Below are 14,743 nucleotides of genomic sequence, written 5' to 3'. Positions count from 1 at the left end.
TAAAACATAAACTATAAGGACTGTACTCCCCTATCCTCTCATACAACAATAACACATGGACTATCCTCACACACACACACACATCACGGACTGTTTTCTTCACACACACATACAATCTGTAAATTTTATCTGCCATTATTTATCTTGTATTATATTATATACATATATAATCCATTCCCTAACATTCTTGTACATTCTGTATATTCTGTATAATCTGTGCATATAGCGCCCATATTTATATTTATACACAATATCTATATCTCTTTGCTATAACCCCTTATAGTTCATACATACATAGTCTTGTACATCTGTAAATAAATATTTATATCTTGTAGAGCACTTCTGGATAGATGCAAACTACTGTACATCTCGTTGCTTGTACTTGTGACAGTGCAATGACAATAAAGTTGAATTCTATTCTATTCCTTGCAAAAAAACCTTTTACTTTTACCTAAAAGCATGTTTATTTCTCTTTAGATTATGCCACAATTGAAGGAAAATTCATTTGTTAGTTTAAGGAACAGAGTTCAGTTGTCCCCTTACAAAACTTGCCAGAGTCCGTCTGCCAAAAATTCAGAACTTCCATCTCTATGAAAATTTGCAGCTGCCAATGCGGGCAGGGCAAACAAGTTCTGAAGAAGACCTTTATGGCCAGATGAGGCAGAACTTGAGCTTTTTGCCCACAAGAATAAGTCTTCTTTCAATTTCCTCAACTTTATAACATATCAGAAGATAAAGGTTGAAGCCTTGGCAAAAATATTGTTTTTTGTCAAGGTTTCAACTTCTGAAACTATGCCATTTTCAGTATCACGTGTGGCATTTGAAAAACTTTAACAGCATCTACTTGTAATCTGGACATGCATAAAATATCGGTATAATAAATTTATAGAAAATTATCTATTTTTTAAGCAAATGTCTTTAGATAAACAAGGAAGAGTGAAAAAGAAAATGATTCTGCATGTCTTATAAAAATGTAACAAATAATATGAAAAAGTGGCTTTGAACTGGTACACTTTAGACCCAGGCATACCTGACCTGACTGAATATTGATGTTCTGTCAGAGTTCAGCTCTGAACTTGCGTTAGTTGCAGATTCCTGGGCAGGTGTGTTGCTGTTGTTGTAAAGAGACTGTTGCTTATGTACTGAATAAGCATTTCAAGGACTCCTAAACTAGGTGTCTAAGGATACGTGAGCTACCATTTCTTAATATGGAAGGTTACTCAAAGAAGTCAAAATTTTAAACATCAAATACTACAGAACAATGTGAACAGACTTGAGGGCACAAAAACAAATAGGCGGCATATAAACAGGCTTAAAATCATCAATTTAAAACAACTTTTACAACTTTAAGTTTCCTTTTATCAAAAAACTGATTCCCTATGTAAACACACTGTGTGACTTTGTGGCAATTGCATCTGCCCTGAGGCACATTATCCCCAATTGAACATCTGCAGGTGTGATTTACCTTATTTTCTGACTGGGTTAAGTCAGGTGTCTTGGCAGTGGCATCGAGATCTGTCACTCCTCTGTTGAGGTTCAAGTCCTCGGCCGTCGGCACCTGGACCACGTCTTCGGCATCAATGTCCGTTTCCTCCGCGACGCTCGCTGGAGTCTTCTCTGCACCTGTTAGCTCCCGAGCTGGGCCGAGGAAAGTACACACACATACAGGTGGATAAGCACGCACGCCTACAGACACACATGGAGGCATGAGCATGTAAACACACGCACACATGGGTAGACACACATAAATGCTAGTAAGAAACATTATTGATACTGGAACAAACACATACTGAAAGTGAAGAGTCTAACAAAAGTTTTCCAGACTTGGAGTATCTTAGAAACTGCTGTGTACACTTATCCCACCACATCAATGTAAATCTTCAAAGCAATGTATTAAGTGACAACAATCCAGATTCTTTATGTCTCCTTTCAACTGAGAATACTACTCACATTTTTTGATCCTTGACTAGTTGCAAAGACTGAGGCTGGATTGTACTTTGTACTTGTAAAGGTTATTCTGTTTTAGGCAACTTTACCACAGTGGTACAACAGTCTTCTTTGAATCAATACATTGGAGAGTGTGGTGTAATGTTCCCAAAATTAAAATGAGCACCTTGTGCTTTTAAAGTTCCATCTTACAAAACCATAAAAAACAATAATTTCTTAAACCTTTAATATATTTGTTAGTCTATTTGCTGTTTGATTTGCAGTTCTCTCTCAAACTGAGCTTTAGGTCCATTATTTCAAAACATTTATGCTACTGACTCCTAAAATAAAAGCAACCCTCACCATCAATGGTTGAAGTGGAAATATTGTAAATGAGTCAATAAAACACAAACACAAAAAACCTCAAAGACCATGATACTAATTTTATAGTGTCATTAGTTACTGAAAACTAATGATTTAACTCTAGTAACAAAATATCAAAATGTAATGAAATAAATGATTTCTAAAAATTATTTTAATTTCAATAATGGATATCATCCCAAGAGTATAGATATCAACCCAGCTTGATGTTCCTGATCCTAACTTCAGCTAACACCTTTCTAGGTGGCTCGGTCATGGCACACTGACATTTTTCTTTTTAACTCACACAGTTTCAGCAAAGTAAAAAGGTGGGTGATTTGAAGTGGGAAGTGGCTTTATCAGCAAAAACATTGTTTTCAGAAATTTCTGATTCACTTAGTTTCCTTCTTTTCAATAATCCAGGCAAATAAAGTTAAAGTTATTTTTTTAAATAGCTTAAACTTGATCATGTAGTGGAGTTTGTGTTTAGCTCTCCCATCCACTTTTATGTCTTCCTCCCAGATGCAATAACATCTACTATTTTCACCCTCCTCCTTTCCCACTGATCCTCTACTTCCTTTTTTAAATGACCACTTCAGCCCCCCCCCCTCTACTTAAACCTAATTTCCAACAATTTGACAAGGAGCTACAGACTTTCCTCAAAATCATTTCATTCTTGATAACCTGCTCCTAGCTACTCTCTTCTTTTTCTCCATTACTTCACCCCAGCCCCCACTCTTTTTTCATCAACTCTGCTATCAGTGTTGCGCTCTGCTGCGTGTCTCTGTGCTATCTGCTACTGACATGATTGCCTGCTGTTGTCTGAATTTCCCAGCTCAATTTTCCCTCTAGTTCACCAACACATTTATTACATTGACAGAAAAGCTTATTTTAGGTATTATTTGGAGAAATAGTTATTTTGTTTAAAGCTCACTGACAAAAAGTTAATACAAATATGAGTGTTGATACTTTATAAACTAATACAGAATTGTTTTTGACTGTCCACTGGCCCAACATAAATGTTCAGGAGGAGGAATTGATGCAAAGTAAAAACTTCAACCAATGAACTGAATTTGACTCCTTTGTCTTTTAACTTTGACCAAATCGGAATATATGTATTTGACTTAGAATCTGTCCATATTATTGTATTGAACTGACAATATACTGTATATTTATGTATATGAATTAGATTTGTTTGTCTTTTACAGTTGTTAGAAGCAACATTTGTTATCTGTAAATGAATTGCATGGAATTTAACAATAATGTAGGCAATTTTGTGCACTTTCCCTACAACTGCCCCACATTGTCCTGCAACTTTTTCTATCACAATTCAATTGAAAGCTGAAGACGGTAATGTGCGAAAGGAAAGGTAATTTACATGAATGCAAATATATTTTTTAATATGTATCTAGAGCAGTGTAGTTCTCTTTCTGCAGCGTAGTTGGGACTATAGATATGACATAGACTTATAAACACCTTGATTCTCTACAGTATTTAGGAACAATTTATTTTAGGATTAAATTAGGAGTAGATGGAAAGTCACACATTCATATTATTTATAGTGCTGTAAGGACATGCCACTAAGCTGGCTTTCTCTAGTTGGAGAAAACCAAACTTGTTCTTTAAAACAACCAGCTAAGAATTGAATCTAGTACCAACACAAGTTAAGAAATGGGACTGCGTTAGTGAAAAAAAGAAAGGAGTGTACAGTAATAAAGAAACAATTTAACACTACAAAATTACTTTTGGCTTGGAACTACTTAAGTGGGGTGTAATATCACATTCTTGTCTTAGAGCTTAATATTGTCTTTCTTCATTCTCATAATTGAGTTTTAAGACTTTAATTAAATGTCTTATTCTCAAAGCAAAAATTACAATGTCAAGTATTACAAAAATAGGATATAAATTTTCATTAATACTGATGAAAATTTATCAGTATTAATGTCAGTTTAGCATTTCCAATTTTGTGTTCTTTTCTTTTAAAAGTTCAATAAGATTTTATTGTTAGTCTGTATTCTGTCTGTGCTATTGTTCTCGAATGCTTCCTCTGACAATGAAATTTAATCTACTTTCTCCACTGCTCCCTGCTGCTCAAACCAGTTTTCCATCCCCTCGTCTCTTTAATCAACTTTTACATTTCTTCTCTTTTTACTCATGCCCAGTTCCTTTTAAAATGCATTTCTTCTTCCTCTTCTGCTCCCTCCCCTTTTTAAAACTCTCTAATACGCCATCTTCCACTTTTCTATCCCCTCTCCTTTTATTGCTGAGATAATTAGTTCTCCAGATAAGCTCATTGGCTGTGCGCGGTGGCTCTTGTGCCATTTCATGCACCCAGTCAGCCAGTGTGAGAGAGAGCACATGTAAAAGGACTCTCTCTGTATGCATGTGGGGTCGTCTTACATCTGTGTGGATGTACAATCAAAACGAGTGGGTGATCTCTGGGCTCATCAGCATGTGAAATATGAGCTTCCCGCTGGCGGGTTTGGGGTTCTGAAGATAACACATTGGGACTCTGCTTTATAATAACTGGAACGGCTGCGGTTAAAGAGTTTGTGGACTTTTTCTTCAGCTAAATCTCCATGTCCGTTCTCTCAGAACTCATTCAGAGCCACATGCCGCAGGGCTCCAGGGAAGCCCATCATGCCCAGGAAGTCAGCAGCAGATAAGGAGAACTCAGCCCACCAGTATTATTGTACAGTAGCTTTGCTCTGAGTAAAGTTATTTGTAACATTGACCCCAGTGTTACCCTCCTCTGCATGTCGTGATTAGATACTTCTATGTCAGCATCTGAGGGTTTCTGTGAGCAAATAATGACCTGTTTTGTAAAATCAGTTTAATAGTTGATTTCAAAGCAAGAACATCAGGAAAAACAGAATAAGGAAAGGTGCAGGTCACTTTTGTACTTTATACTTCAGTAAAATTCTCAAAAAGACAAGTGGCATTGTATAAGAACCAAAAACTTACAAATCAAAGCATTTGGATCCAGATTACTGTTTTCTCTAGGCTGATAGCAACGTGGGGGTACACAATCATTTGTCAAACAGCATATGAAAACTATGTAACCAGTTGGTAAATAATTTTAACTGAGTAAAAAGTAGCATTATATAACAAATGAGTTAGTGTTCTGAAGAAATCAAGAAGCTAGTAAAGCACTGAGATATATCTGGCCAAACAAAAGACAACTTCTTTTCAGCGACTAAGATTTAAAAATATGTGATATGACCACAGGCTGGAATGGCAAACCTGCTTAGCTGTGGAGATTAAGAATACACTGTAAAATGACAAGTTACTGATTCCTACCTCTAAGCAAATAGCAAAGTGCTAAAATCAGTCATGATAATTCAATTAACTAAATTCAGTTTACTTTTCCAGCAGAAATTTACTACTAATTTCATGTCATCAACTTTAAAGATAACTGCATTGAATCCAATCCATTTTTGCTATACAAATTTAGTCTAAATTTATTTAAAATCAGTCAGTTCAGTTCAATCAAACATAACACAATCATATCATGGCTGCATAATATCATGGATATGACATTATCATTATCCTCATCATCGTCATTACAATATCAGTTTGTGTAATATTCACATTACAAAGGACTGCTTAGAGTACAATAATTGTTGGTTAATATACTTAAAGTTTTATGAACATTGTTTTTTGCAAGTCGAGACCAGACAAGAAAACCGACTAGAACTAGAGCCTTAAAAAGAAAGTGAGGAAGTGTGGGTCTTTGAAATCATTAGACAACGAGGTAGAGCAGACTAACATGGTCTCTAAGGTACCCACAGACTTCTACGTAATTAAATGTCTACTGAAAAACTTTTTGTGGTGTAGACTTAGGAAACTGCATTGAAAACTGTGAAAGATTTTGAAATTTGAATTGTTGAGGCATACATACATTATTGAACTGTTCCCCCCTCAGACAAGCTGTTAGTTCAACTCTTCCTTCAGAACCAATTTCTGTTTATCCAGACTGAGCTGTCTCTGATCACTGACTAGTGCAGGTAGGCTTGTTTCAACATCTTCAGAAAGCTAATCTTCAGAAAGCAGACCCTCTGAAATATTACTCCGAGAAATACACAGCACCTCTGTATCCAGGATTATTTGATGCAACTGCAGCATAAAAGTAAGTCTGATTTTAGATGAGTTACTTTTACTCTGGAGATAAATCAAAAAGTGGGTGTGGAGTTTAGAAAGAAAATTTGAATTGTGTAGAGAATTAACTACATACGTACTGTTGCAAGCAAATGGGTCCATATATATTCAGGCAGTTCGTTTTTTCGTTTGAAACAAACAAAAAAAAAACCCAAAACACTAGTTCTTCTGTTTTTTGTTTTTTAAACCAAAATTAAAAATTGGACAGCAAACCCTTGATTGACTTTGTGCAAAAAAACGAAAGTACAAAAATGTGATAATGAGCATTCAATTTTGATTGTGTTTGTTTTTTATGAGTCAAGTGGTCTGACTGAGAAGTTTCTGCTTACGCTGTGGCTGTGTCACACATAGACATTATACAGACTATAGACATACAATCTTGATAGTTTCATGCTATATACTGTAGTATTTTCTGCAAACTGTAAGTCAGTTTAAGTAGTGCTCTTGTGAGAAACAATTAATACCAGTCACCTACAAAAAAGAAAGGTTAACCTGAGTTTTTATACTACAATGAGAGAAGAAACTCCTTTCCTCCTAAAAATGTCTATGTTTTTAGGGCAGCATCTCTTGCATTGTCAGACCTTTGATGAAGAGGAGAAGACATGATAGAAACAGAGCCACTTTATACCGAGGCAGGGTGCTCAGGGTCAGAAGTTCTTATCGGAAGTGATGAATGGTATGGATAAACAGACTAGCTGGTGCCAGAGTTTCTGACCGGCTCATATCCCAAATGAGCTGATGACCTCAGCCAGCTTGTTTCCTCCTCAAGGTTAAGGTGCAACAATGACATTTACCATTTCTTTCTTAGAATGCTGTTAAAACTAGATTAGATGTAATTTACTCATGTTATGGTGTAAAATGTCAAGCTTTAATTTTTACAACAAACGTTTACTAGGTTTGGAAAAAATGACAACACACTAGTCTTTGTATGACAGACTTGAGAAACATGAGATGTCTCTTACCATGACTTTACTTCAAGGTGCTTCTGCAATTACATGTATGCCTTTCAACAACTTTGATTAAAGCAGCACTAACCCTGAACTCTGCAGCTCTTTTGTACCTCCTTTATTTTTTATGAAAAACAACTGAACAGGCAGTAATACTGCTTCTTTATACCTCAAAGCAGAAAATAAAAAAGTCAAAGCAGCATTAAAAAACACAAGCAGTATCTTTGCTGTGCAACTGATGCAAATTGACCTTTGAATGGGTGTGTGTGTGTGTGTGTTTGTACCAGAGGAATCGTCACCATTTTTTTCACCGTTGCAGTCCGCCTTTCCATCTGCATTTTGCTGTGTATGCTGTAGACTCAGTTTATGACAAACCTCAAACGCCTGGCCAACTGTTCGGACGATGCGCATGGCCTGACTCTGGTTGGGGAATGAGAAAGAAGAAAAAACAAAAAATTAAGTTGGGATTTTCACAATAGAAAAATAAACCTGCTTAATTTTAAAAACTGTGCTTCAATGCATGTAGGAACTCAAACTAAGCAATAAACAGAGACACATTTATTGCTTTTCTCTGTGGTTTGGTCTTGGTAAGCCAAGATCAAACCACAACTGGTAGCACCAATGGATCTACCAACTGTGGTTTGATTAACACTCTTAATGATAAGGCTGTTAGTAAAGGAAGCATATTATTCATTTATATGCTGTCTGCATTTGCATACATTTGGTTCCATACTAGTGTTGCAGAAATTCTTTAAATGGAGACTACAATGCTTTTTTGATCAACTGCATGAGACCGTGCCTTTAAATACAGCCAGTTACTCACATGGTCCTTCTTATAAATACTTAAACTTTTTAAGCAGCGTAAAGAACATACTTTTATTGTACAGCCCAGCCATAAAACAGGATGAAGAGAAGCAGCCAAACATGGAGATTTGTCATCCATCCTGGCCAATTTCTGGTGCCATATCTCATAAACGTTTTTCAAAATGTCAGGCTTTCAAGTGATGTATAGTTACAAGTCATATTGTTCCAGCAGTACTGTATAAAGCACTGTTGTTCAGTATTGTCTCCAAAAAGAACTCCCTGTCCTGTGTGATGGGCTAAATAGGATGGGGACAAAGCCAATTAAAGCAACCTAAGATCTTTGTCTAAAACATACCTAAGCCAGTGGCATAGGTTTCTATGTGTGCAAAGACAAAAGTGTAAAAAAAACTTTCATTAATATCAAAGTAACATTTAATATACAGAAAGATAAAATATTTCACTATTTATGTTGCAGAATATCTGAATTTCACAAGTCTAGACACAGTGAGCAGAGTGAGCCTCATTTCCATCAGGATCAGACACCTGATTCTGCCTGAATCACCTTGTGTTCAGGAATCCGATGTGGAATCTGTATCATTAGGTCAGATAGTATCACTTGATAATACTCCACACAGAGAGGTTGTTTGTGTTTACCTTCTAATCTCTAAAATGTCACAGTGGGTTTTGATGGAGTTGTTTCTTTTCCCACAGATGCACTGATTTGGCTGTGTTTGCTTATCTCTCACTTTTCTAGCTGGTGCCCTGCTTTAAATTCATATGCCATGTAGAAAAAAAAGTGATGATATCAATTTGCTATCAGGTTTCTCCCTTTACTGGTTTGTTCTTGTACAGCAGTAAAGAAAAAGAAACAATTTTTATTTTTAGGCACTGAGCCCAGTCAACAAACTCCATTTATCCTCAGATTCAACACAAACTAAAAGTCAAACTAAATGTATAGGAAAATACATAAGTTTGCTGTTAACTTTAAAGCAAGCTTAAATGCTGCCAAATGCAGTGTAAAGGACACACGTGGCTGTGCAACCCCAGGCTCTGTATCAGATGTGGAAATTTAAGCTGGCTTTTCCAACATCAAGGTTTTGGAATACAGCTTCAGGCCGAGGACACATTCAGCATAAAATCATAGCACTTGATCTCCATGTCCTCTCTTGCAAAATATAGACAAGTTTAGGTAGAATTGCAGAATATCCATTTGTCCAGAAGGTGTTTAGACCAAGATGATCAAAGATTAATCAGCTCTGAAAACATTTTCTTTTCCCAAAACATATTTCTGATTTATTTTTCGAAATTCATTTTCAAACAGGTAATATACACATTAGCTGTAAGTGACACTGCACTGACAGCAACAAGAACTGAGGACTGTTTTAGAGAGAAAATAAGCTTGGAAAAGACTTACTATATATATATAAGTGCCTTTAGATAGATAGATGGATGGATGGATGGATGGATCTCTCTCTCTCTCCTATATATATATATATATATATATATATATATATATATATATATATATATATATATACATGTACAGTACAGACCAAAAGTTTGGACACACTTTCTAATTGAATTCAATGAGAAGGTGTGTCCAAACTTTTGGTCTGTACTGTACATATATATATATATATATACATATACATGTATATATATATATATATATACATATATATATATATATATACACATATATATATATATATATATATATATATATATATATATATATATATATATATATATATATATATATATATAATGAAAAAGGCTAAAAGTACAAATGATTTGAATTATATTTTTGAAGTGTGGACACCACGAAATAATACATATATATTTCAACACACTGACAGCCAGGTCTAGATCTAGAACTGGTTTAAAATATTTTCCCAAGATGAAGATGCTAAAACTAGAGTTCAAACCTTTGAAACCAAAGCATAATCCTTTACAGCACTTTAGCTGTGCCAGAAGCATTGTGTGAGCTCCAGATGGTTTATGTGCTCCTTTGGGAAAAGGGAATGATGAATTAAAGCAGTGAAGCTTAATTGTGATAAAAGTATGCACACGCGTATCTGTGTCTCTGGAAGAAAGAGTAGATTTGACCTTTAAATTTGTCCCTAAATTACTATGCGCTATGTTGACAGCACACAGTGGAATCAAAAAAAGAGATTGCAGTCAGTGATAAAAGTTTTACTTTCCACCTCTGGTTAAATATATTTTAATGGGTCACTTTATCATGGGGCAAAGGATCAACATCTCAGAACATTTGTTAAACAATGTAGCTCTGAATTACTGTGACAAAACTTTATTATAACATCTACAAACTGCTTAGGCTGCTCTGCCAAAGGTATAAATAAAAATCCTGAGCTGACTGTGTTATTAATACTTTTTCACATCTTGCTGGCCAATTAAAGCACTTCATGGTGTAATTAATATACCAATATACCAAAACCTTGAAATACCCCTGATGTGTCCAATAAAACCTTGCTAGAATGTTCCCAGTGTTGTCAATGTTGAAAGGACACTGGCTCACAAATCACACATCTTTTAGTCAGTTCATTTTTCATAAAGACAGTTGTCCCTTTTCTAAACATTTCTTTTGTGAGTTGGTTCTCTCAGTGATATCTAGTTTTGGCAGCTGACAGAACCACTAAGTGATTTGTCACTCACATGCAAAGTCTCTTTGCTCCGCTGCAAAGATGTGTAATAGTTTTTATGCTGGACATCTGTCACTATGTCTTTTTCTCTCTACCTATTACTTTTCCTCTGTCAGCGAGACTGAATAAATATACCTTCCCTCTATCACTGTTATTTTATCTCCCTCTACTCTATACATCAAGCTGGCAGCGAGCTCGATTCTCACAGCGATGAATTCTCTCAAACTATAGGACAGGGCCTCGTCGGAGGTGTGTTGCATTATTTATCCTGAAAGACCCACCAAGGTTTAGTCTTGGAATAAACAAAGAGAAGGGGACAAAAGGGAACACAATGCAATCCAGGACAAAGGCAGGGAAAACAAAGGGAGAAGGGAAAAGGATTCACCTCTTATTGAATTGCCATATTTTTCTGCACCAATGATGAGCTTATTCATTCACCTCCTCTATTCAATGTGGAATTAATTACAGTGTTTAAAAATAATTTTATTAAGGATCTAATCAGTTAACAGTTAAACACCAATTTATTATTAGCTGTTTTGTAATAACAACCTTGATGAAATACAGAATATACATTAATAATTCAATTTAAAATCAAAAATTGGATGTCAAAATAGGGATTAAGATCTTTAATTTATTTTCAGAAAGGTTAAGGATACATATAAAAATATGAATCAACTTGAGTAGAAGGAAAGCCTTAATGTGGTTGTTGTGTATGGAGACATGCAGACTAATAAATGTGGCAGCATATTGATACATTTACTGGCTTACTTCCCAGCCTTTCTCAATATTACAACTCTTGATATATTATTAAGAAAATAGGAGCTCTAAAAAGCTAAATCAGAGCATGCATTCACCGTCTCTGCAACAACTTAAATCCAGTCCTTACAGAAAAAGGACTGCAGTTATGGAAGGTAACAACAAATTAGAATGAGAGACACAGAGAGGGTAAAAAAGAAGGATCATTTAACTGAGAAATTGTTAATCAATAAAAAGTGCTGAGAGGCCACTAAATTCTATTATTTTAACTGGGCTGTATCAGAACAAGACCCTATACTTTGATTAGATCTGGAAAAAACCTGCTCACTTTCTGGTTTGTCAGATTTTTTGGCCTAGCTTGATGCAATATGATAACTGAGGGGCTTAGCCTGTAATTTACAGAGACCCAGCTATGGCAGTGTTCCATATCTCATTGAAAGCCTTTATTTGCTTTAGCTTAGGAAAGGTCAGCAAGAGGGCCATTGTTCCTACTACTATAGTTAAACTAAACTTGTATATCAGTCACATACAACAAGGAACACCCCGCAACAGTCCTAAACTGTCAACTTTTTATATCCAACTACAGAAGCATCTCTCACTGCAGCTCCGAAATGTACCACCCCGAGCTTTACTCATACTTTGTGGGCGCTTCAGTTCTGAGATGTCTCATCATACTTTCATTCGGTCTGTAGCCATTCCTGAAAGTGGTGACATGGTTCTGGCTCTGCTGCCAGAACCATGTGGAAACATCTGTGGAAAACACCCACAGTGATTCCTTTTCATCATGACAATTCTGTCATGAACGTTTCAAGACAATGTGAAGATAAGGGTCTGCGGGTATGTCCAGAAATCATTTGGTGAATATCATGGAAGAAAAGTTGGACTGAATTTGCATGGCACAGAATCTGCTGCAAAAAGACACCATGTGAGGTTCAATAGGAATGGGGACCATCAAGTTTGGACTACATGTGCACCATAGACTGAGAGTGTCTTTAATAAAGTCATACACTGTGAAAAGAATGTGACAAAGACATACAAATTCCTTGAGCTTTTTCACATTTTGCCCTATTGTGTCGACAAATTGCAGCATATTTTATTGTTGTTTCATGTGACAGACCTCTTGTCTACGTTATGGTATGAGAGTATATTTTTTGAAACTCTTAATTATTAAAAATTTTAAACGTGTGGTGTGTATTTGTATTCAGTGCTCTTTATACTGATATGATTACATAAAATCTTGTGGAAACAATTGCCATAAAAAGCCACCTAATTATAGAATAACTTCAACTGTTCTGTGAAGGATTCAGAGGTTTCTTAGGGAATATCTATGAACAAACAAGATTATGAAGACTTAGAAAAACAGCAGATGGGTCCTGGAAGAAGTTGTGGAGGGGGAAGATGAGTTGGGTAATAAAACAATATCCCAAACAATTTTCTAAACTTTGAGCAGAGAAAATGCCTGCTTCTGAAACTTCATGTGTAAGTGCCGTACATGAGCATGATTGACAGTGCTATGATCCTCCCCGTGGCTCTGATTGGCTGTTTGTGACCGAATGGTGCATTTCTGCAGATGACAGTAGAACCACAGGGGGGAGGCAGAGAAAATTGATTTTTTCAAAAGTTATCTGAATCATACCATGTTGTCATGACATAGTTTAATTTTTAACTATTTTTTTCACAGCCAGAAACAAGATAACCTATTGTCTCACAGAATTTCAATAAAATCAATTAAACATTAGTGCAAGGCTACCACTACAGTCATGCACTTTTAAAAAATCCTGGACTCTTCTCTCTTGTTCAGTAAGAGGACAGGTGTAAATGTTTCAGGAGTAAAATACACTAGGTTCTAATTTGCAACTGAAAGCAAAGCACAAAGTCAACAGTCCTTCAACAAAAGCTCTGGTCTTTCTGTCTGGTATAATGATGAGAATGTTTAACATGGAGGTGGGCAACATCATTTCAGTGGAGTGGTTTCCTGGTTTTGAATTTTGAGGATCAATAACTTGATCCATCCATAGTTTATACACGATTGTCCTTTGAAAGTTTCAGGAGAGATGGGGGTAATGCTACAGGACTTTTTTTAAAAAATTTAATTCGCCCACCGAGAAATCTTCGGGTTGTAATATTTTGGGATTTTAATCAAAATGTAAATACATTTGTGCTGAAATTATAGGACTTTGACAAAGATTTTTTCATTCCATTTGAAAGTTCCTTGAATTTTTGTCAGCACTTGAAGAAAATGTACTGTATTTAATTTATGTTTTATGCAGCAGTAGTGGACCACATTTACAAATGGAGTTTGAATGTGCTATGTGTTATATATATACAGTATATATTGTATGGATGAAATCACTTTAGAACAGATTTTTTAAAACTTTGATTATTTTTAGTCAATATAAAAAATAGTTTGACAATCTGAAAACAAGCAAAAACATAAGACATCATAAAGATGTCAGAATTACACATTTTATGAGTGGTTAGATTTAAGACACAAAGACCACCGCTGTACTGTGCATATTTGATGTTCATTATTTATCTCTACAAATACACATGGAGTTGCAGTAAAACAAAACACTGGATCTAAACCCAAAGAAATGTGTCACATGTCACTAGTGTGTCTGCATTTGGGAGTTTTCTGTCATCTGTTTTATGTGCAACACACACATTCAAACAAGCTGTGCTCCATACTGTGCCTCTGTTTGCTCTGCTTTACTGGCCTGATTTTAGAGCGATACTGATGACTAGAATCAAGATTTGTGATAAACCAGAGGCAGCTCAAATTGAGGTTGCTCTTGGCTGGTTTATGATTAAACTGCTTCGTTAAATTGGCTCTTTTCACAGTGAAAACATAGTTCCAATGTTGTTTTACCCTAAAAAGTACCAATTATTCGAGTTTGCATTTGACAAGATGATTGGTTTCACATCTGTTCTTATTTCTCACGACAATATTGGTGTAAGAATAATGAAGGTTTTTTTTAAACCGTCTTTTTTTTTTTTTAGCTTGCATAGGTTAATTTGGCACTCATTCATTCTTCTTCCATTTTCCTCTACTTGTCAGTTGGTAAAGCTCTTATATCCCTGGAAAAATGTTAAATCCTCGAACATGAGTGAACTCTAGGATTTTCAGGT

General features: G+C 35.6%; 1 protein-coding gene across 4 annotated transcripts in view; it reads right to left on the bottom strand.

Moving 5' to 3' along the window:
- The window catches only part of LOC116725481 (carboxyl-terminal PDZ ligand of neuronal nitric oxide synthase protein-like), a 196,779-nt gene that overhangs the window by 61,860 nt on the left and 120,176 nt on the right, over positions 1 to 14,743 (bottom strand). For 2 of the 4 annotated variants that reach the window (XM_032571557.1, XM_032571560.1), the window contains 2 exons: positions 7,676 to 7,811; positions 1,466 to 1,686 (listed from right to left, as the gene is read on the bottom strand). In XM_032571557.1, coding sequence (XP_032427448.1) covers positions 1,466 to 1,686; positions 7,676 to 7,811 — 357 coding nt within the window. The remainder of the gene's footprint in view (positions 1 to 1,465; positions 1,687 to 7,675; positions 7,812 to 14,743) is intronic. The other 2 variants (XM_032571558.1, XM_032571559.1) reach the window with 2 other exon arrangements.

This window comes from Xiphophorus hellerii, chromosome 9 (assembly GCF_003331165.1).
Source record: "Xiphophorus hellerii strain 12219 chromosome 9, Xiphophorus_hellerii-4.1, whole genome shotgun sequence".
In the NCBI taxonomy this organism is placed as follows: Eukaryota; Metazoa; Chordata; class Actinopteri; order Cyprinodontiformes; family Poeciliidae; genus Xiphophorus; species Xiphophorus hellerii.
The sequence above is the reverse complement of the archived record's forward strand: the minus strand, read 5'-3'. Positions and strand labels throughout refer to the sequence as shown.